Source organism: Haemorhous mexicanus, chromosome 18, assembly GCF_027477595.1.
Source record: "Haemorhous mexicanus isolate bHaeMex1 chromosome 18, bHaeMex1.pri, whole genome shotgun sequence".
Lineage (NCBI taxonomy): Eukaryota > Metazoa > Chordata > Aves > Passeriformes > Fringillidae > Haemorhous > Haemorhous mexicanus.
In genome coordinates, this window is record NC_082358.1 from 15,856,187 (window position 1) to 15,880,237 (window position 24,051).

General features: G+C 36.8%; 2 protein-coding genes across 23 annotated transcripts in view; one reads left to right on the forward strand and one right to left on the reverse strand.

The window, feature by feature from the left end:
• Window positions 1-9,750, forward strand: part of SULF2 (sulfatase 2) — an 84,455-nt gene extending 74,705 nt beyond the window's left edge. For all 4 annotated transcript variants that reach the window (XM_059862728.1, XM_059862727.1, XM_059862730.1 and 1 more), the window contains 8 exons: window positions 1,382-1,476; window positions 3,489-3,548; window positions 3,975-4,144; window positions 4,631-4,773; window positions 4,998-5,121; window positions 5,619-5,649; window positions 5,942-5,998; window positions 7,035-9,750. In XM_059862728.1, the coding sequence (XP_059718711.1) occupies window positions 1,382-1,476; window positions 3,489-3,548; window positions 3,975-4,144; window positions 4,631-4,773; window positions 4,998-5,121; window positions 5,619-5,649; window positions 5,942-5,998; window positions 7,035-7,065 (711 nt within the window). In that variant the 3' untranslated portion in view covers window positions 7,066-9,750. The remainder of the gene's footprint in view (window positions 1-1,381; window positions 1,477-3,488; window positions 3,549-3,974; window positions 4,145-4,630; window positions 4,774-4,997; window positions 5,122-5,618; window positions 5,650-5,941; window positions 5,999-7,034) is intronic.
• Window positions 9,751-10,826: 1,076 nt separating this feature from the next.
• NCOA3 (nuclear receptor coactivator 3) overlaps window positions 10,827-24,051 on the reverse strand; it is a 54,039-nt gene continuing 40,814 nt past the window's right edge. For 15 of the 19 annotated variants that reach the window (XM_059862718.1, XM_059862707.1, XM_059862708.1 and 12 more), the window contains 12 exons: window positions 22,329-22,464; window positions 21,712-21,774; window positions 21,164-21,352; window positions 20,408-20,647; window positions 18,891-19,017; window positions 18,007-18,178; window positions 16,914-17,207; window positions 15,338-15,442; window positions 14,726-14,951; window positions 14,325-14,499; window positions 13,618-13,759; window positions 10,827-12,608 (listed from right to left, as the gene is read on the reverse strand). In XM_059862718.1, the coding sequence (XP_059718701.1) occupies window positions 12,597-12,608; window positions 13,618-13,759; window positions 14,325-14,499; window positions 14,726-14,951; window positions 15,338-15,442; window positions 16,914-17,207; window positions 18,007-18,178; window positions 18,891-19,017; window positions 20,408-20,647; window positions 21,164-21,352; window positions 21,712-21,774; window positions 22,329-22,464 (1,881 nt within the window). In that variant the 3' untranslated portion in view covers window positions 10,827-12,596. Of the gene's footprint in view, window positions 12,609-13,617; window positions 13,760-14,324; window positions 14,500-14,725; window positions 14,952-15,337; window positions 15,443-16,913; window positions 17,208-18,006; window positions 18,179-18,890; window positions 19,018-20,407; window positions 20,648-21,163; window positions 21,353-21,711; window positions 21,775-22,328; window positions 22,465-24,051 lie in introns of those variants that run through there. The other 4 variants (XM_059862722.1, XM_059862725.1, XM_059862724.1 and 1 more) reach the window with 4 other exon arrangements.

The window sequence follows — 24,051 nt, forward strand, 5'->3', positions numbered from 1 at the left end:
CCCCAGTGGGGAACCTCTCAAAACGTAGTCCTTCAGTATCTGATATAAAGGCCCAAGAAAAAGTGAGCTTCATTAGTTTTGGTGCTTCTAGAATTAATTTCTTTCACTTGCTACTGCTTTTCTTAATTTTGTACTTTGGAATTGAATTTTTTCATAGGATTGTGTACATGGAGAACTTGGAGGTAATTTGCTGTATGAAATTTGCCAATAAGACTTTATCTGACATTTTTGCCACTTAATATTAGCCCAAACCCCTTCATGTGTATTGTGTATGAAAGAGGGTCTAACGATCAGGTAAGGATGGAACAAATGCCAGAGAGAAGCACAAAGGGTAGACGTCCCCTAATCTCTTACCAAATTATATAAATTCACAGGAAAGTTCTATGTAAGAACTTCTTGGTCCCCTTTTATTGTAATGATTGACACGTAAGGCAAATACTTAAAAACTTACTAGTCTGCCAAGATTAAAAAAGGACAATTTTAATATTACCACGGTCCTGCAATTTTTTTCTTCAGAAAAATGTAGCCAATATGGAGTGTCAAAGGAAATGAGAACACACTTCTGTCCAATTGTGTTCCTGATTTAGGGTCACAGGGCTGAATTCTTTGTCCATTTTCCTTGAATAGTCTGTCCTGTCTCTGCTTCAACAGTCATGAGCTTCTACTACACCTATGGTCACTGATGGCCAATGGTAGTTCTGCAGAGACTGTTGTTCGCATTAGATTACTTTGATTTTTCTGTGCAGAGGCCTGCAATACCCAAGTGGAAATGGGCTATGTTGCCTGAGCAAAAGCAGGAGTTTCATTTAGTGAAATAAAGCAGTTAAAAATCAGCCTTAAGGGTGGCACAATTAACTGCTGATTACTATCCCATATGTCCAGACACTGCTAAAGCCTGCTATGCAAAGTGATGGAACCTTGCTGCTTTGCTTTTTCAAAACCTCTGAAGGAGGGGATTTCAGATCACTCCTGCCCTATCCCCTTCCCAGTGTCAAAACACGCTGAAATTTAATGACTTCGCTTTCCTTTGAGCAGCCTTTCTCCCCTTGCAAATGTGCTGTAGAGCACAAGAGGTGAAATCAGAGTGGATGCAGGAGTGTCTGTCTGCCTGCAACTGTGTGTCCCCCCCATTCCCGCAGCACTGCATTCTGCTTTCAGAGTCAAGAATCAGAGCAAGCAAACTGAGCCAGCTTCCTCCTACTGTAATTTCCTTCAGGAAAGCTAGGTAATTTGAAAATGCTTGTTAGTGATGAGAGCCACGGAAGGTACTGAAGAGGAAGCTCTTGGTGACAGTCGAATGAGTTTGAGAAGGTTAGAATAGCACTAAATCATGCTGGCTTTTTTCAAACTCTGTTTTTGTGCCTTTTTTTTTTTTCTTTAGATTGAAACTTTGCAAAATAAAATAAAAAACCTGAGGGAGGTGAGAGGTCATCTAAAGAAGAAGCGACCTGAAGAGTGTGATTGTAACAAGCTAAGGTATTTTCTGGTGTACTTCTGAATAATTATTTGTAGTGTGCAACTGTAACTGATATATGTCCTCACAGGAGATCAGGATCTGGTTTGTTCAGTGGTTGTGCTGACACTTCCCCTGTGTACACACTCAGGGGAAGTTAGGCTGCTGCACAAGTACAAGGCCCACTGTCTGCCAGGCAGGAATTTAATTGGACAATCGAGCTCTTGCTCTGCAAATAAGCACAACAGAAAAATCTTCCAAAATCAAAAGGTAACCCAAACAGAATTTGCCCCTGAGAAAAGCTGTTCATAATGAGATCCAGGAGCACCTTCTCCTGCTCATGGTGATGACAGAGCCAGCTCTGAGGCTGTTGAGAGCCAGGTATCACTGAGAGTACTGCAGCCACAGCGGCAGAATGGTATGAGTATCACCACAAAAAGAGAAAGCTGTACCTGAATGGAGTCATAACTGCATGGCAGCTGTGCTTTAGCTGCGCCTAAAGCACCTGTTACCAAGTAGACTCTGTCAGAGGGTGTGGATAAAACTTCTCTATCTTACTGGTGTCACAGAATGCCTTTCTGACCATGCTTAAAACCTCGGAGGTGCAATGCAGACTACAGATACGATGTTTATAATTGTTGTAGACTGTGGATCTTGCCCATGTATCCTGCAACATAGTTTCAGCAGCAGATCTACTAAAATATTAAGATCATCAATTTCTTGGGTTATGGGAGCCCATGTTAAAAATTGCTTAAGATGTATTATTCTAGATGGAAAACAGAAAGTTTATATTGGTTTATAATCCACTGCTTTCAAAACCGATTAACTGAGTTTACTTAATATGTACTGTAAATATGAAGTTATTTTTGGTGAATGTTTGATAGAAAATGTAAAAAATGTTTATTTATTTTCAGACTGATATAGAATACACTTATATTTGTGCATAGGCATTTATTGAGATAACTAATCCCACTGAAATCAAAGAAATTAATCATCTATGTTACATATGGTTAAGTGTTTGCATTGCAATTGCTTTGATTTTGCATTTAGAATTAGTTGATTAAATGCCTGGCATCTGTGCAAGATTAAAAAATTGACTGAAGAAGATAGTTCTTAAATAATCTTACTTTGTTAATTTGTTATACAAATCAAACTTATGAAAGCTCCCAAAAGTCTTAAGAATTTAGAACATTTGTTTTGAAGGAGATTTTAATCTGGCAACTAATTGAATTCAGATGTACTGTTTAGAAAACAACATTTATTAAACTATGTTTGCTGATTTGTGAATGTAGTAACTGTATCAATAAGAAAATATTGCCAGTGACTGAGGCTGTTCTTTTTTTTTAAACTTTGGTAATTCCACAGGAAGGAAATTTCTGCAAAATACTGTAAGAGTTTCTTGAGAGGCAAAGCAGTGGTAACCCAGCAAGAATGTGTATGTCTGCTTACACTCTGCATATCTCTGAATATAATAGAGAGTGCTCTTGCTGGGACAGTTCAAGCCATCTTGTTCAAGTTTTCCTGAAACTTTCGGCTAGTAATAATGGAGGACACCCCCACACTCCCTCCCAACCCTACAAAGTACAGCTGGTATTGAAATTTTTGCATTCAGAAGGAAAATGACAGGAGGGTAGTATAAACTTGTCATTATCAGAACAAATTAGGGAATCCTCCTTTGCAGAAATGTAATTTAATTGTAAGTCCATTTATTCTATGTGCCTCACGTAGGGAAACAACCTACAGTTAAAACTAAAATAATAGTAAATTGTACCTGGACGTGGATATACATTGCAATGCAGTGTTAGGACACCGAGTGTCACTGTGGACAAAGGATCTCAGGAAACAGAGACACAGTGAGGCTTGGAAGTGCCTGATCCAGTTGAGTGAGGCTGCCTTTATTCATCAAATACACTAATAAATTGAAGGGAGAAGTGACACTGGATTAAATCTGCTTCAAATCCAGTATGATAATGTTATAAGAAGAGGGGCAGTTGTCTTGCTGTTGTTCACCAGCAATGCTGTTTTTATTTTCCAGTTACCATTCAAAACACAAGAGCAAACTGAGACACAAAGGATCCAGTCTTCATCCTTTCAAGTAAGTGAAGGCCTGTTCCTTTGAGAGAGGATGTGCAAAATGTAATATTAATATTAGGTCTGTACACACCAGCTACACACTAGGCAATAGCAGTAGTATTCAATTTATCCTGTATTAAAAAGCATAAACAGAGACGCCTGGGCAAGGAACAAAGCCCATATCAAAATGCTAGTAAATTCTAAGATAAGGTCTCTGCTTATGAAAAAAGCACATTGCAAACCTCAGGCCTACAAGCCCCTTTGGCTGTTTTTTTTTTTCCCAGTGCTATTGAATTGCAGAGTCATCTCCATTTATATAAAACACCATTTAAGAAAGAAATGTGGATTCTTTCCCTCTGAGTGGCTTATTTTATTAGCTACTTTCGGGTGTTTTAGCTATGCTCAAGTCTAACAGAGTTTGCATGACCCTAACATTTCATGTGTGCAGGAAAGCCCTGCAGGAGAAAGACAGGCTGTGGCTGCTGCGAGAGCAGAGACGGAAGAAGAAACTGCGCAAATTGCTTAAGAGAATTAAAAATAATGACACATGCAGCATGCCTGGTCTGACCTGCTTCACCCACGACAACCAGCACTGGCAAACTGCTCCCCTGTGGACATGTAAGAGTACTGTAAACTAAGGAATAGGTCAGCAAATTTTGGCTAGGCTGGGCTGGGATGTTGAGTTGCTAGTAGTTACTGGTTTTATTAGCTCTGTAACCAAAGCCATACAGTCTTCTCTATAGTAAATAATCTCTGTTTTCAGTGTTGTAATTATTCTTGCACAAAAGGCAAGGAGGTAAAACCAACTGCGAATAAGATACAGATATTGAATCCTGTACACTGATCTGCAAGGTATCTCACCATCTGGAATGTTTCACAACCAGAGAAAGGAACCAGACAAGATGTTACTGTAATTAGTCATGTCGTGGATTGGGTATGCACAGAACAAGAAGCTGATGCTGGAAGGCTTTCTCTGCTTTAGAGCTCAGGAGTGAGAATGAGAGTAACTGTCTATGACTAAAGTAATACTATAAACAGAAAGTAATTAGCAGTGCTAAAAACAGAAGCATGTAGCTTATGTCTTTATAACTCTTCAATTTGCAGTGGGCCCTTTCTGTGCCTGTACCAGTGCCAACAACAACACGTACTGGTGTTTGAGGACAATCAACGAGACCCACAACTTCCTGTTCTGTGAATTTGCTACTGGATTTTTGGAGTATTTTGATCTCAATACCGATCCATATCAGGTATCTGATCATAGACCTTGATATCACAGCTCAAGAAATACATCATTGTTACTTGTCAACAATAAATTGAAATCACACAGTATTGCTGTAGGATGAAGTTAAGGCCTGTATCATTTAAACTAGTATGAAACGGCTCTTTCCTGTTACAAATAAGCCAGCTGTATTCCAAAAGTTACCAAATTTCAGAGCAATAGTCACTAAGAAGAACCTCCTGTTTATTGCAGCTAATTAATGCAGTGAATACACTTGACAGAGATGTTCTCAATCAACTGCATGTCCAGCTCATGGAACTCAGAAGTTGCAGAGGGTATAAGCAATGCAATCCAAGAACCAGAAACATGGATCTTGGTAAGTGCCTCTTCTATTGCACTCACAAACACCCCAAAGAACCCCAAAGTACTCTTAACATTATAAAACTTGAATCAGTCAAAAGGATTTCAGGATTTACTTAAAATAGTAATGTCCTGCTGAGGGTGATAGCCGCATTCTCAGTTTTTTGTACGTGTTCAGTTCGTGTTATGTCATGTTTTTAAGATGAAGAAAGACCCTTAGCATAGTGATAAATATTGCTGAGATGCAGGAGAAGACAAGGAAGGAACAATACTCGTGAAAAGGGAGAGAATACCCTAACAGCCACTATGAAGCTCACAGAACAGCCAGTCACAGGTCAGTTCAAGCTGGAAGGGACTTCCAGAGTGCTGCTTCAAACTTCTGCTCAGTGCAGGATCAGATGTGAGGGCATACCAGGTTACGCAAGGCATCAGGAAATTTGTTAAATTTCTTGAGTCTTTATTTTTTCTCATACAGACAACTGTTGCTAACATTGTTAATTTTTCTTCACCTAGGACTTAAAGATGGAAGCTACGAGCAGTACAGGTAAATTTAAAAAAAAGTTACATAATTATTCTTAAGTACTACCTTCATGCTGAAAGAGCAAGTGTGGGATTGGGAACCACATGGAAAGGCCTGGCTTGAAAGGGCATTTGAAAGACCTTTCCACTCCACTTGCTTTGAAACATTGGAACTATTTGTTTCAATGTTACACTACGTTCTGATCTTAGTAGTCAAAATTCTGGCTGAATTCTTCTTCCTCATCTTTCAGATTGTGGTACTGCTTGTTTTCTTGGTGATGGTTAACTTTTTTCTTCTTTTGCTGCTTGAAAATTAGGCAGTTTCAGCGTCGAAAATGGCCAGATGTGAGGAGACCATCATCTGCCAAGTCACTGTGAGTTGGGAGCAATTCACCAAAAGCATTAGCTTTTACTTAGCTTTTCCCTTCTCTTTTTGCATGCACCACCGTTTTAACATCATCATCTATTCTCATGGAATGCTTAGGAGGAAAGTCCTCTAAATTATGCAAGAAATATGATACTGCCATCATTACTGACAACTACTGCTGCACAAAACCTCTTGGTTCATGTTTTTTGAGAATCTTGGAGCATTAAAGTCAAGGAAATTTCAAACAGTAAAGGTAGATGCTCAGTTAAGAAACCAGTTATGGTCAATTGCCAATAAAAATTAAAGACCACTACATTGGTTTTGTCTAAACTTAAACTAGTAGCAGCTACCTAGTGGTTTTTCACAGCAGAAAGAACAAAACTAACTGTAATTTCTCACAAGTAGTGAGGCACCATAATGTATTTTCTTGCTCTTTATCCAACTACAGCCATTGTGCTGTGAGCAGAAAAAGGAATTTAGAACAGAAAGTAGACTACAAGACAGATTTGTATCTACCACTGTTTTTTTCTTACTGAGCTGCCTTTTTAAATGTGGTGATGATCTGTCAGTTCTCAAACTGCCAGAGCTCAAAAGATGAGGTACAAATTTAAGTTTATTAAAAAGTTACCATTGCCTGTTACTGTCTCTGAATCTTCCCTTAAAAAGAAAGCAGAGACTTCAATTCATTAAAAATCATGAAGTGCTCTCAAACTGTGCAGTGGAAAACACAGGTGCAAGGTGCCCTTCCTAGGCACAATCTGGTCTTCTTGCCTGAGAGTTGCTCATATAATGCAGAGGTTTTATTTCTAATTGATGAGATCTAAGACTGGCTTTAGAACCAAAATGAAGGTTGAATTAACAAGCTTTGTACAGATTGAAGTTTCAAGCACTGTTGAATTGTTTCTGTCATACACCTGCTATGCTTTTATTGGTGGTTCACAGTGTTTCCATTGGTTTTTACTGCATGGAACTATTAAGAATACCTTTCTTACTACTTTCTACTGGAATGTTATACACTAAACTGTATTTGTTTTATTTTAAAGAGGACAACTGTGGGAAGGCTGGGAGGGCTAATCTCCCCCAGCTGCTGCACCTCCATGAGGATACAAACGGGGCTGGACTTGAATCTATATACAGACTAAATGAATTATAACATTCACCTGAAGGACTGGATAAACTTTAAGGCTGAAATAGATAGAATGTTTGCACTGGTGAGTGAGTTGAATAGAAGCAGTGAAGTTATGGGAAATGCCATCAGAAATACAAGTCTCTGAAATCCACTGTTGTACCTGCTTTTTTGCTTTGGATTTTACCTCACCTACTTCACAAGGCATTTTACTTCAAGAAGGCACAACTTAACGCTGATTCAGGAATTGACAGAGGTGGAAACTCAGCCACATCCCAAAGACGACTGCCCCTAAAGTGGCAGTGTTTACACAGACAGTTGACGGGACCTTAAAACAATTTCCAGTTCACCTGTATCTTTAGTTGTCGTGAGAAAAAAATTCAAAGCCAAGTACAACTCTAAAGCAAGACTTAGAAAACAAAGGTGCTTTTCCTTAACACTGGGGTAAAGGTAATGTTCAAGAGAACTTTGCAAAGATTCGGAACTGAAGTCAGCAGCACCAAGTGTTCTCAACACCATGGAATTTCTTCCGTTTCCTCTGAGGATACTTTTTAGTTCTACATCTACTTGTTCATTGTATTGTCACCTCTATGAAGATTAGAGAAAATCTTGACTCACAGGATGCCAGATTTTTGGAGGGATTGTGTAAATATTGATCAGTGTACTGTTTGAAAATAAATTCCTTTGGGTTGTGAAGAAATTTATTAATAAAAAAGTGTGTAATGCCCACACGCCATTTCTCAAAATGCTAAGTCAGAATTTATTAATTTTTAAAGGTACTGAAAAATTTCAGTAAATGCACATCTTAAATTTTAACAAAATCAGATTTGTGTGAAGGTTTTTTATGTGGTAATATTATACTGTACATTCAAAACCAGAACAGATCCTTTGAGAAAGTAGCGTTTGCTTAGCAGTGTAACATTTATTTTAAAAATGGCAGCTCTGAGAGTTCTGTACTTGTAGTCAATAATCTAGTTATACTTTAGTCTGCAGAAAAGTAAATGTTGTGAATGACAGTTACTGTTCAAAGGTTTTTACAGGGGAACAAACGCTATAATTTTACTAAGAAAGCACAGTGTACAGAATTATTTCAGTAGTTTCATAAGAACATTAGTGCCTGTACTACAACTTATGTAATAATGGTGAGATTTGTATTTATCATTTGTTTCATGTTACTTTGCTACCTGTGTTTAAGGGCAAATGCCTGAGGGCACTCATGGGACAGACTCAACCAACTGTGGCCTTCACTCCTAACAAAGAGGTATTTTTTCAAAATGCAAACTTAACTTGCCCTTGTAGAAATGCAGTGTAAAAATACAGCATGGAAGTTATTTTGAAACCCTTCCTGGTTTTGCAGTTTGGAAAATCAAGTAGAATTATATGCAGACATGTAGATCCCTGGTATCACAACCCCATACTCAAAAAATGTACTTGAATTTAGGAATGAGGAAAAAAGCCCCACTCAAAAAACAGAAGTGGAGTCTTTATATATGCTAAGTAAGATTTGGCTTGAGTATTTGTATGACATGTGGTAAGTCAAATCCACTACCCAAAGCTTTCCTGCAAGCTTTGTTAATTATGCAAGTAAAATCTGAATGTCTGTCTTAATCTAGCCATGTATTTTCATTAAACTTGTTAAAAAAATCATGGATTATCAGAAAAATCTACTAGATTATCAGATCCTGGATCAACACAAGTAAGTAAAAAAACCCTTAAGTTCCCCAAAACCCCCACATTTTTTCTGCTTTCCAGAGAAAAGTTTTAGCTACCTGCCATTCCCGGTGTGCATGCAGAAAGAATATGAGGTTAGATTTTTTTAAAAATTTGCACACCCTTGTGTATTAAACTCATAGTCTCTGGCAAGGTGAGGTTGTGACTCTTAAAATCCTGCAGGGCCAGTGTTACTGCACCTGTTACTTACTTGTCAGGCAGAAGGTTGATAAGTTATCTTGTCCCTTTATAGAAAATAGTGAGCTGTGAGACTTGTATGTGACACAAGAAGCAGCTGGTATTTAATGAAAGGTACATTGTTGCCAAGTTTGGGGAAAGATACCACCTCTTCTCCTTTCATCTCTTCTAGAGTTTGCTATTTAAGTTGAAAAAGACATAAATTCTAGTTGGTGTTGGTGTTTGTGCTAAATGTGTGTCTCGTAAGTGAAAGGTCTCACTTGTTACTCCCTCAGCTTTTATGGCCAAGTAGGATAAAATGTAAATAGTTTTTTATACACAGTTTTCACCAGTGATGAATTTTCTCTGACCTGTACTGGATAATCACCCTTAAAGTATTAGCTCATAGTGTCACCAAGTTCTGATTATAAATAGAAACCTTTATTTACATTATTATTAACATCCAAACACAAAAACCAGAAGGGCAGTAACACCTTACAACCAACCCTTTTATAGATCAGTCCCCATGATTTCTCTGTTTTGCAAAATAAAGATACAGATATTTCAAGCAATACTTGTAAACTAAGCTTAGATGCAATTGTCAATACCATATGCCTTCTCCTGAGAATTTTTTAAAATATTGCTCTCAGATTTACATAGTTTCACACTTGCTGTATCATTCTGTCATCTGGTGGTCTACACATAAATTCTGTAATAAAAGGTGTGCTAACTGGTGCAACATTCAAGTAAGTTTTGTCTTGTGACAGAAATGTGGTCTGAATTTCTCACTTCAGAAGCAGTATTTTAGGCCAAGGAAAAAAGTGCCCTACATGGAATTTTAATAAGCACGTGATCAAAAAATGTAACAGAGACATAGCAAAACAACGCTCATTTATGCAGCAGTGATCAGAGGTTGCTGTACTAGCTAATTCATCTCTTACTGCTGAATAATGTTATGTGGGTATTATTTAAAAAAACATTAATAAAAATCTACTGCTATAGGACCAAAGCAAAATTGATGGTGGTAACTAAATGTCAACAGATTTCAAACCAGATGTACTAATTAGTGCTGCCACGAAATATGCTGTCAATGCATTTTAAAAATGACCCCTGCCCCTTCATCAAGTTTAAGCTAAACATCTTTTAATTCAGGGGGGAAAAAAAAGGAAAAAAAAAAGGTACTGGAAAGCTCCAACATGCTAAACCTATGAGAAAGGGAGAAAAGGATGAGCTTGTATAACACCAGTCAGGTAGGTACCAGTTATACATAGATGTATAAACAGAATTACTAATTAAAAAAAAAATTGTACTGCATATAGCAGTATATAGTCTAAAAGCTCACCTAATGAAAGCAACTGATGTTTGTAGTTTCCATCAGTATAATGACCAACTGCAAAATATAAATATTGTTCTATTCTGATTTGATATAAAATGCAGGGGGTTGTTGCCTTTCACCCTCAGTAAGCAGCACTTACTCAACAAATAGATAGGATCCAACTTTTTTCATTATCATGAAAAGATAAAAGTTCCTTATGCTTTTAAAAGTTTTGCATCATAAACACACATTAATGGGACTGAAAATTCCAAGTAAGTGCTGTGATAATCTATATACTCAGTACTAGTGGAAGAGACAGGGTTACATGAAGTAGCATGAGTGACTCTACATCCCCTTTGAAACACAGCTGGCTAGGTGCTAAGGATGAATTTATGAGAATATTTCTAGTGAAACTTACTTCTATTAAAATGGAAGATCACTGAATATTCTGAACAATAAAACCCCATCTTGCTAACAGTACCAAGAATAAGCAAAAATGAACACAGATCAGGGGATTTTTGGTTTCTTTTACTCAGTTGGGAGAAATCAGTTTTCCATTACACAATGAACAACGTAACAGAAGCACCACACATCTTAAACATTTCTGGGTCATCCTTTAGGAAGGTTTAGCGGTTTAATTCCTCGTAACTGCAAAAAGTGCAAAGGGATCTTCATTTCAAGCACCCAAAATGGAGGGGAAAAAAAAAACCCCAGTGCTATCAGCAAATAATATGTAACCACACTTAAATACTGCTATGACAGAAATCTGCTTAGAAAATACATTCGTTACTTGTAGAACAATCCAATTAGGTGTAGACATTTGGTTAAAATGTGGCTTAATATCCTTAAAGATTTCTGGATGTTACATAATAACAAGTATTTTGCAACAGACAAACATTTTCAAAGAACATTTTGTGTTCATTAAAATTGACCCAAAAGACACAATCCAGATTCATCAGCTGAAAAGGCAACCTATTATAGACAGACATGTCTATCCTGACAAATTGTAAGCTCTTACAAAGCAGAGCCTTCGGGTCAAACTGCCTTAGGTAAAAAGAAATGTAACAAAAGTGCTCACAGGTGGAGAAAGTATTGAAGAACCGGTCTATTTTTTTTATAAAAAGCTCTATGTTAAACATGTAAAAATAAATGAAGTGTTGAAGACCAAAGAAGAGAAATACGTGGGCCAAAGTTACCCAGCTTCAAAGTCCTTAATGTAATTAAAAAAAAAAAATTTGGACCTCAACTATGCTCAGATTCCAAAAATCAATTTTGTTAAACATTTAGCTTCACAAACTCTGCAAAAATGAGTTAGTGACCTACAAAAGTCATATATATAATACATTATTTTAAAGATCATATTTACAAAATTTATTCACAAAAAAAGACTGCAAAATTCTGACTCTGGCTGCAGTGTCTTGCCTTGAGTTTTCTGAAGCTTTTTTCAAAAAAGATGAAAGATTATTGCTCTAATTTCCATACACAGAAAACGTTACATTATGCAGTCTTTTCAAATAATTCTTAAGAGATTGTGTTTGTGAAGGAATATGAGTACACCCTACCTTCATATTAAGTCCTTATCAAAGACATTGCATTAATCCATTATATAGTCCTCTATAAAGTGCACTCAGCTGCACAGCAATATCTAAATATTAGTCACAATTGTGTTTAAATAATTTGAATTGTTTATCCTCTCTTTTCAAACCTTGGCTTCAACAGACAGGATTTTGGACTAGCATATGCCAATTAATTTTGCACTGCTACTTTGCTTGGGAAATCCCTGACTCTTGGGATAAGAGACTAAAAGCAGCATTTCTATTCAGGGATTCATATAAAAGAGTGAAGGCTAAGAACTACATTCTCTGTCAGATATGTTACAAGAGAAATAAGGAAATTCTTCCCACTGTGACTTCTCCAGGCACTTTTGTCTGCCTGGGCTAAAGGGCTTTGGATAGCTACAGTAAACAGATAAGGTATTCCAGGAGTCTACTCATCAAATCTATTAAAATGGCATTACCAAATTCACATTCCTAGAGGAAGAGTGCTAAAAATATTAATGACCTTTTTTTGTACCCCACATCATACAGTAATTCATAGGCTGCTTCTACTAAAACATATTTTTGTTGGGTAGGGATTTTTTTGGTTTGTTTTCCTCTGGATGAGGAAATTTATCACTGGTTTCTGTTAAGCCCAGTATGACTTGCCATGAAGAATGTGTCACGTTCCTTTCTAACTAGTGCATTCAACCATTCTTGTTTGAAGATGTGGTTCTAGATGTCAGCAGTATTTCTGTTAAAGAAAAGATACTTTCATCAGAGAAGACATCTTTGCTGAAAGAAATTGTTTGTGTACTGCATTTGGAAGAAGGAACTACTGCCAATCAACGCCTAGAAGCAGAAGAATAGCTTTTTAGTGCTCCACTTTGAAAATAAATTTCTAGAAAATAAATGCTGTCCTATAATTTCCTAAAACACAGTATTTGGTCATCTTTATGTCATGTAGATTTGGAAAATCTGACATTTAACCTTTATATTCTCCTACTAATAAAAGGCATTTGCTGTATCAAAGTCCTCCAAAACTTTACTTACCCCTAGAAGTCCTCATTATTCTGACTGCTTCCTTGGGTATGCTGGACAAAATTTCATGAGGTACTTTTAACTTGAATAGATTTAGCTTATGTCAGTATTATGTTGCTCATCAGGTATTTTGTGTAAAGATTGTAGCAAAAGTGTATTTTGTATTTCAGCTTTCTTTTCAGTGCCTGTTATTAGCACATTTTCGCCTTAAATGAGGGGTCTTAATTTTTTTCCCTTGTTTCTGGCTATGCATACACAAGTTATTCTAAGGTATTGTAAGGGCAAATATCATTATCAGGGTCTGCCAGAAGGATACCACACTAGCAGGATTCTTAGCCTGACTTGCAAGAGCTATTACATGTACTTTTCAAGATCTGCTGAAGATGCATTTCACCATGTCCATGGGATTTTTTTTTTTTTTTTGGGTTTCTCCAAGTTCAGAAGTATTTAATCATCCTTTGTGCAGTTTAAGGCTTGGTCCTATTCATGATACTTCAAAGTCAACATCTAATCCCAGCATACAGCTTGGGCTCATTGTGATTTTGCTTATGTATCATCAAAAAGAAAGTATCTCTTAGGACATAAAATTAATAGGCTCACAGATGCAAATACAAACAGGACAACTGAGAACAGGATTGTGCAGGAGGAATGGATGTAAGCAGACTGTACTCACTGGAAAAAGAGTCAGCAAATCTTTTCATCAGTCTTGATGTACAACTTACCTGGTCTGGACCCATAGGCAGTCCTGGCATAGGCATGGTATTAATACTCATCTGTCCAATATGGCCACTGCTGCCATTCATGTGCATCATACTGTAGGCTGCTGGGCTACCTTGGTGGCTGAACTGCTGCTGGGGAAAAGAACTGAAGTACAAAAGGACAAATAAAATTACCTTCCAAGGAGTTTACATATTGATGCATTGCCTTCCCTGCACCAGCTGTCAACACATGAAAGATAAAACTGTTTTCACATTTACCCGTTTTTACCAAGTATCTGTTTAACATGGAAACTCCCCTCCCAAAAGGAATTTGAGTTTTTAGAAATGCACAGTTGTATGTGTATGCCTAATGCAACCTTTTTGGAGGCTACTATTACAGCTGTATCATCTACTGTAATACTATTTGATATTCTGTATTTCTCCACCCCCTCCCCCAAGTTATTTTTTCTTTAAATATTAAGGTAATGTTTAAAGACTGAATGTTGCTTCTGATTGTAGAGGTCCAATATGAATCAATGGAGCTACGCATAAAATAAAAATTATATTTCCTAAACCAGAGCAGGATGAAGGACAATACAGACACTAGAAAGTTACTTTTGTTACTTTTGTCTCTTATAAATGCTTTTCCTGCTACGTGCTATTTAACATAGTTTCTACTTCCAGCAAAATGAAAGACTTTTTGAGAAACATGTTGTAATCCTGAAGTTCACCTGTTTCTGGGGATGCTTCCTGAGGGCCAGCCCTTCATCTCTGACGACTGGTACATTGTTGCTGACTGAGGATGCTGCAGCATAGACTTCTGGGAGGGTCCAATTCTTGATGATACCATTGGATTGGGAGGGCTTGATACTCTACTAAATGCAGGATCAGGTTGTTGGCTTATTCCTTATAATAAAACAAAGGAGACAGATAAATATACTTCAGTTATCATTACGTAGTACTTCTAGTTCATCTTCTTGCAGTCATTGGAAGGAGAAAAGTCATCCTTTTTTGTAGCAGTATAGTCCATTTTTCAGAATGGTTGGTATTTAGGTAGTTTGGATTAATAAAAAAAGGGAAAAGAAAACCAGACAAATGGGAAAAAAAAAGCCAAACATGTTAGTACTAGTACCATAATTAGGTGGATAGGGAAATTGTTGTGAAGGAACTTGAGCCATTGGAGGGCCTGTCAAAGCACTATCCATGCTTCCTGAGGCTGTCACATTTGGTGGTGGACTGAAGGCCTGAGGTTGCTGTTGCTGCTGCATCATCATTGCCATCCTCTGTTGTCTAAAATGGTGACTTATTAGTTCCCTGTTACGCTGAGCCACCATTTGAGCATTAAGAAAACCTTGCTGCTATCCCCCAAAGAGAAGAAAAATCATATTAGAACATGTCTTTACAAATGAAATCATGTCAGAGTCAATCAAACTCATTCCTAAGACCCCGCAAGTCAAGGGAAACCCACAGACAGTACAAAAAATAATCATCAAAATATTAAGACAAAAGTTTTCATTAAGTTATCATTAGTGCTAAACAAATGATGATATTTACATGAAAAACTTGGCATACTGAATTTACAGCATGACCTAATGAACAAATCCCGTAGCAATCGCAGCAATAAGGGAGGCAAAAAACCCCTTTTTAAAAAATTATGCAGAGGAACAAAACCAAAGAGGAATGCTGTAAAGCCATGAAAGAAGGTTGGAATTCTAAACAGATGGCTACTGTAGTAAGTACTTACCTGGGATCCCACCTGTGGCTGCATAACTGGTCTCATCACTGAGTTAGTACCACTGACTGGATTTTCCATTTTTATTTCAAGACTTTGACGGGTCTGATTCATAAACTTGGAAAAAGACATTTTAGCACTATTAGCTTGAAAATAACAGCATCTGAACAAACGGCAACTCCTGCAAAAACACTTTCTTTACAGACCTCTTGAAAGTGCAATGGCTAATTTTTGCCTTGTCTTTAAACAAACTATTTGTTTAAACAGCTCAAACACACAAAAAGAAAAACCCTTCAAACAATGCAGCATTAACTGGCTTTGGTTTTTTATTTTCCTTAAATTATCTCTCTTGAAGAGTAAAGAGCAGATTATCTATTTGTCTTAAACAATGTCACAGAAAACCAAGAGAGAACACAGTATTTCCTAGCATTGCCATTCCATGTAGGGAGAGGAAAGGGTTGAAAAACGGAAGATTGGCAAGGAGAGAGAAAAGGAAGTTGTTTTTAGAATTGTTTTCTCTCAAGGACCAACCAGGCACCAGGGAGATGTTAGCAAATACTCTGGCTATGAAAATTCACATATTTATGTTTGCTCTGGGGTGTTGTCTGTCTACAGAGAAGAAACAGAATTTTCTCACAAAACACAGCAGGATGTAATGAAAGACTTTTAAAAGCCTTTCCCATAGACTTGGGCCTCTTTGTAAAGGCGGGAGAAGGGAATAAGAGGACTTGGAGATGTGAAAGTACAGCCTGGCGAAGGACTGTGCATGCTCCAGGCCCTTTTGCTATGGAATGAAGGGCTCAGGCCTGGGTGCTTTTTGCCCCTTCTAAAATGAGCTGAGCAGTGTATGTGTCTCTGTTTTTTCGAATCTAGGATGATGGAATAAACCTTTGTACTTCAGCCGTGTGTTGTTGTTGCCTTGGCATGTATTCTGTTCACACACCATGTCACACAGCAGTAGTTCAGTTTTCCTAGTTTTATTTGTATACTGTATTTAATATCAAGCCTGCATTTTCACATGGGCAATTCACTGCTGAAATCATGCACCAATTTTTTAAGCAGTGTTTTCAACCTAGTGTTATGTGGCTGTATCTATTCTCTCACCTTCCATCTGAAGAAAATGCCTAAAATGATATCAAATCTCTAAATGGAAAGCAAACCCCTATATTGATAAGCCCAAATGATTAGTTAGAAAACACAGTGAGAAAGAAGTAACACCTGATTTACAGTAGAAATACAGCTCCGATTTAATGCTATCTGTGAAGTTCCAAAAAAATACTAAACACAGATAAAGAGATCATGCAGAGTTACATTGTACCAAAGCACTGTTTTAGCTAGCAATTGTTTTTTGTGCTGCAGGAACCAATCCAATCTGTAGCTAGGGAGGCTGACGAAGGAGAAACACTTGTCCTAATAAATGCTCTTCGACTCCTACAGCCATCAGGTAATTCAATGAGAAGCACTGTCAAAATAAAAGATCCACCCTCCCAATCATCTGTTGTTACATACATAAGGCAACACAATTCCGTGTGCAAGTGATTCCATTCTGAAACATGAAGGAAGAGTAAATGTAGGAGCAAAAAGTTACCTGCTGTCCCTGGAGCCTCTGCTGGAGCTGCATGCGTAGCTGCTTTGGTGTGTTGGTCCGAGGTCTCATCACATTTGCTCGGGGATGGACACTTTGCAGAGGAAAATTGCTCGGTTGGCTCATCTGATTCATCACTGAATTAAAAGACGGCTGTTGTCCCTGGATGTTACTAAAACTTCCTGGCATTGCTGCCCCTTGCCCTTGATAGAGTTGACCATATAACAAAGGCTTCTGGTCAATCATTGAAGATTCCTGACCTTGAAATGAATCTTGTTTGGGTTCCAAAGCTTGTCCCTTCAACAGATACAGAAGTGCTTTCACTAGCAGTATATATAGAATTTCCAAAGTAGCAATAAAGCTAACTCAGCATAATATACCAGGCCGGCCATTTCTTGGGTAGAACATAGCGTGAACAGCTACAGTTAGTTCTGTCTCCAAACTAATTAAATAGCAAAAGTGACTTATAATAATAATTCTTTTTAAAATCAATTTTGCTGCACACTTCATACACAGGCAGACCAGTGTCACCATTCAAGCCCTATTTGTACAAATGATGGTGTCACGTGGGTCTCAGCAACTCCCAAAGTACTCACTTTGGGAGTACTAGAAATAGAAAAAAGAAAAAAGAATGGCTAGTAAATAGAAAAAAGAATTTCTTTTTTCTATTTACTAGCCATGCAAATTCAACCTGGAACTGAAGGAGAGGGAAGCATCCACATCACTGACAGTCAAATAATTCACAACCTAAGCTCAGCTGACAGCAGGCTATTAAGGAAACCCAATAGAATTCTCAGCTTATAGAATTATAATGAATTACACCCCTAACTTCACCTATATATACCAAGGCAATACACAATAAATTTCTGTAAGAATATGCCACTTTGTATTTCTTGTCATGCAAAAGAAATTTAATCCATACTGAGCTCCTCCATTGAAAATCACGAGTCAATATAAACATTTCCTAAGGGAAATGTATGAATATGAAGATGAGGATGTGATGAAACAATGCAAATGAGGAGGCCCTCTTGACTTTCTTTTAAAGTAATAATATTGGTCTTTAGAAAATAAATGGCCAAAGTATCTGTTTACTTACTTGGTTTACAAGATCAGGAATTCCTAATGCTCTGTCAATTTCTTCCAGACTTGTGACATCTGTATTACTCAATAGTGTGTGCAGCTGATCCAGAAGTGCCCTTTCATCACTCTGGCCTTCCATATTTGGTGCCGAACATAAGAGATCATCCAAAGAGCCTCTCACTAATTGTCTATAAATAAAAAAAAAAACCCACTAAAATCATAGAATCAATAAGGTTGGAAAAGACCTCCAAGATCATGGAGACCAATCTTTGAGGGAATACCACCTTGTCAACCACACTTAGAGCACTAAGTGCAACATCCAGTTGTTTCTTGAACCCATTAGGAATGGCGTCCCCACCATCTCCCTGGGCAACCCATTCCAATGCCTAACCACTCTTTCAGTAAAGAAATTCATTACAACCATTACAAGGAAAACTACAGTTTTTATATAATATATTGACCTGGGAATGATTTAGTATTATAGTCACCCAGACAACCAAAGTAAAACTATACAACTTAAGTCCAAAATTTATGTCCTAAAATGTCTAGTCACCTTCCATACATCTTTAAACACACATAAATTCTGTCTTCTCCTGGTTTTGCCATGTGCCACAGAGATATGATTTCAGAGTCTCCCATGTCTTTTTTCTGTGCCTCCCAATTCAAGGATTGATAAATTTTGTTAACAATGACTTTTGTGGAGCTGGGTTAAAAAATATTAAGTGTCAGACCACCAGCAAAAATGGAAACATTTCTGAAACATTCCAGAAGTGGAATTCTGCCTCCAATCTGTTATCCCCACTGTGTATGCTACACAATTTTATTTCCAGGTCTTAAATTCTTCTGACAGACAGTGAACAGTTGTATTTAAAATTACCTTAAAACCTTCCCCTATTCTACCTGTTTTGTGAACCCCGTGACACTTGCTCCATGGACATCATATTGTCAGGCCACAATCCAGGCTGGTTAGAAGGTCCAGGCTGTCCATAGGGATTACCTCCCATGTCAATGTTTATCTCATTTGGCCCTGCAAGGTAAAACATTTGTGTACTTTTTAAAAACTGAAGGTCTCATCTTGCTCTCCTATTGTTCAATTAGGATGATCACACAAATTGTCAAGCAGCTTTGTGAGCTTTCCATTATTATGTTTTACAGCATATACATACACGAACTCACAGCCAAGATAATTTCACATTTAAAATAGACCACAGATTTCAATACAGCAGTCAGCGATCTAGACCTGCTATCCTGTTAGAGCAGAATTGCTATTTCTAATCCTTTAGTCTCTAAACAGAAGCATGAAAGACACAGCACCTTACATGAAAAAAACCCCAACAAAAATTCTGGGCAATGACATCTGGGTACCAGCAAATGCGCACTGTCATAGTGACATCAAAATCTGGCATTTTGAATTACAATACAGAGTGGAAATTAAAAGAAACATAAAGTACACAACATTTTGCTCTTTGGGAGTACTTTTTTTCCTCTACCTATCCAGGGACATACAGCACTACATAGGAGAGTTTATGTCATCCCATTATTTCCCAGCATCTGTATGAATCACCTAGCATCAATGATTTCTAGGAAGCAAAGCTGGAAAATTCTGGCTTAGTCAGAACTGCACAAATTTCTTCTGTATTTAATCTTATATCCATTTGTTGCATTGAAATAGTAAGTCTGTTTAAGGGAACTGGTGACAGCCTCGGTAGCTTTCCACTATAAGAAAGGAATGCTGTCTGTTTAAGCTGGTTTGGGGCATAATGGTATTGGCATAATAGACTGGAGAACTTCAGCTCTAGACTAAACCTTTGTTAGACATATAAAACAGAAGAAACCCACAGGCTTTAAGAGTGTTCATATTTTAGACATACAGCTTATTTTCTCTCATGCACAAAAGAATACTTCAAAAAAACAGTATTTGCTATGTGGCTTTATATGAAATTTGGCTGCTCCATGTAAAAAGAATTTTGAAATACTTGAGAGAAAAACTTTAAAAGACATTGATTACCAAGAAGTTAACAGGAGAAAAAAAAAAAAAGCATCCATATCAAATAGGATGAATTAAATTAACCACAATGCTAGTATCTTTACATATGGAATCATAGATGCCATTTAGTTCCTGGAATTTAGCAAAGAAGTAATGCACTAAAGAAACACACAGAAATTATTCCTCCACACAATCTTGGGACCCAGAACAAATTATCTGTGTATGAGACACACAGCACCAGAAGAAAACAATAACATCACCAAAAAGTCATCAAATGTCACAGTCAGGGAACAATAAGAGTCCCTACCTCAAAAAGCTTTTAAATTAAAATCTAGCATTTTACCAATAGGGCAAAGATTCTTATGATGAATGCTTACCAAGAAACCAGGGAAATAGTGTTACATGGGACAATAAGAAGTTAAGAACTTACTCATGTGAATCATTTGCTGTTGCAGCATTGGCCTACTACCAGGTATGCTGTTAGAGCGAACAGGCAGCCCAGGCACAGAGCCAGCCTCTGGGGGCCTCGGAAGGGTTGTACTAAATTCAGGTCCTGGTCTCAACATTGCAGCAGAACTTGCAGATTCCAATCCATTCACTTTGGAGTTTGGCAAACCCCAGTCTCCTGGCTGATGCTGATTCATCGCCACATTTCTGTGGGGAGCACTTGCTGTAATGAAGAGCAGAAAAGACAAATATTTATTATCTGGAGTACATTATGCGTTTTGGTTTTCGAATTATTTTGCTATTTCATACAAGCACATCTGCTAATGTCAGAGCAATTGATTGACATCCAACAAAAGCATCTAGAGCTCACCATTCCAAGTTCTAAATCATACAAAAAAAACTATACGAGTCTAAATATATGTAAAATTCATAATGACAGGCTGCCACTGAACTGTTCTTGTTTCTATATATCAAAAGCACATGTTAAACTAATAACTTAAAATAGTAAAAAATAATATAACTACTTATAGTAAAGTACTAGTAATGACACAGGTAGTACACTGTTATGTTCTTATCATTTTAGCTAAGATAATAATTCAGAAGTATTAATGATGGTAAAATTAAAATTCTTTAATGTTAAAGTTTCTTTTAACTGAAATTTGTATTTTAGTCTTGCAACTTTTTTTACATTAAAGCTATTTCCTTTACAACGAGAGCTGTTTGTATACAACCAACAAACCCAGATTTGCTCCAAAATTTTCTTGGTTTTCAATCATTCTTGGACTTCCACCCATCAAGTTTTGCTTTTGTAACACGGAGAATGCATTGACATTCCTCACTGAAGCACCTGAGCCCATAGGGCTGTCTAAAGACATGGCTCTGTTAAAAGGTGGGCGAGTAGTCTGCACAGACTGGGGACTCTTCACACCTGTTAAAGAATTAAAAGATGCATGCAACTGTACATTTTAAATAAAATATGCTATTAATGACTTCAATTAGTCTCATCTCTTTATGAACTCATACACTTGATCTTACGCAAGCCAGAAACAGTTAAGTTGCCTATGTTTTCACAACAAACATTCCCATTTTGAACACATAGTTAGGACCTTTTGCAGAAAAAGTCAAAGGCAGTTCCCTATGGCCCTACACAAAAAAAGAATTCCCTTTTAATTTAGGTTCTGTAATGACACGGTGTGTTCCTGAGCACAGTGTCCTTTATGGACAATTAACCTACAAATCACTGTGCTTCACAGCCAATAGTGTCAGTGACCTTACATGTTCTTGTACCTGGTTTTATATTTTTCATTATCCATGTTTCACCTCCTTTGGTTATCGCAGCAATCCATTGCCCTATATAATCAAGAGATGACCAGTGTCATGACAGAAAGCAACAACTGCCATGACGCTGATTTATCAGCTGGGTTATCCTCCCCTACTACTAAGGAAGGGCATTCCTTTTGATGTCAGGGAGCAGTAGTGATTAGAATTTACTGGCCACAAGATTTTTACACAGAATAAGAAATTAAAAGCTTGTCACCAATCCCATATTATATCCCTAGTCATCAGTGAGGGATAACAATTGTCAGTTTTAATTTACAGCTCACAAAAAATCTTTTCTGATGACTTGTCTCTGAGAAATCTACATTAGACAAAGCCAGAATAAACCATAAAACAAGGAACTGAATGTTATTCATTGTGTATATAGTAGGCGAGTACTGTCAAGACAGCTAATAGTGCACATAACAGCCTATGAAAGCATAATTAGCTATTTTGCATTACATTTGTCCTTGTAGATATAAGAGATGAAGAAGGTATTCTCTAAGGGTATGAGGGTGCATTATGTTTACATCAGGTAAGAAGAAAACCCTACTTTTAAAACCCAGGGGGTAGATTTAATTCCTTACCCAACAGGGCATTTCCTTGAAATAATGCTTGCTTTGTTCCAGGGTTATTTCCATTTGCAGACATAGCATTATTGTAAAACTCTGAACTAGTAAGATCACCTAGAATTGCATCCAAATTATCCAAGTCTCCATTCATCTGAAAATGACGCAGTAAAACACCAAGGTTATTTACTCTCATGTGGCTATAATTCAATTTTTACTTAGATCCTCACTAATCTTAAAATATATGACTGGGAGACAAATGTTTTAATTCACTGACACTATCTGGAGCTACCTTTTCACTTCCAAAGAAATTCAGATATCATTTAGATACCTTTTTTCTAGAGAATTTCTTTGGGTAATTTTGAGAATTAGCAGAAAACACACATAACTAAAATGAAAAGCACTTCTGAATATAAATATTTCAAACATCACAAGTTACAAAGATAAAAACACTAATGAGAGTGAAAAACATCGAGAATGTGTACCATTCAGTGATAAAAAATGTATCTATCATTCACAAAAAGCTAATCGTGAACACAACAAGACATCAAAATTAAGCACAGGTTTTTCCCGTCAGCTGGAGCCCTAACTTTACAAATTTGTATTTAAATCAGATAGATCTTCAATAGAAAATAATTCATATATAATGGATCGACATCTTCATGAAAGAAGCTTTTCTGATTACTTTAATTACATCTCAGGCACAAGTACTGAAACTACATGTTGTGTACTACTACAGAATTGATAGTGACTTTTCCATAAGTAGTATTCAAACAATGTTATAAGGTGTTTTATCGTCAGCCAGGAGGTAATACAAAACAAAAGTGGTGGTTTTTTTTTTTTTTTTTTTTTTGTTGGTTGGTTGTTTTTTTTTTTTTTTAATCTACCCAGTTATTACTGATTTGGGAAATTCAAGGTCTAAGAAATCTATATATCTTCAGTAAATTCTGCCATTCTGCCATTCGTAGTTGTTTACTACGAAGTTCCGAATCTTAGGACTTAAATACAAAAGCATTATATAGAGATTATAATTTTAAGAACATCTGTTCCTAACAAGTGTACTGCTGATTTCAGAGTAGTTGCTACATGGTGCTAGTTTTCTGTATTATGGAATTCCAGCTCATAATGAAATGTATACATGTATATATACACTTATACATTTTATTATGTATTTATTTGAATGCTGGATATACATATATTTTTTTTTTCCTTCATTTAAAGAAAGAAAAATAGTGCTAAAACCAATTAATGAACTAAACCAAATCATGGCTATTTCAAATATTACACATTTTTGTGTATTGCTTATATTTTCAAAACAAAATCATGTTTTACCTTTTGCTCTTGCATTGCCAACTAAGTACAGAGGCAGTTATGGGCCCATTTCCTACTAAGCCATAAAACCAAACATGTGCTAAGATCTAATTTTAAGGAATAATGTGCAAATATTGCCTTAATCATACCCTAACTTAAAAACATTAGTCCAGGACTTCAGGACATCAGATTTTATATATATATACATATACATATACATATACATATATATATATATATATATATATATATATATATATACACACACACATTTATTTTTTTCTGTCATTCTTTTTGTTTGTGCTTTTTCATTCACAATTAAACCCGAGTTTATTGTTTCACATCATTTCCACAGAACCTTTTCAGAAATGTTTACACATGCACACTGTAGAGTGTTCTATATTTAGTAATTCACTTAATAGCAAAATAT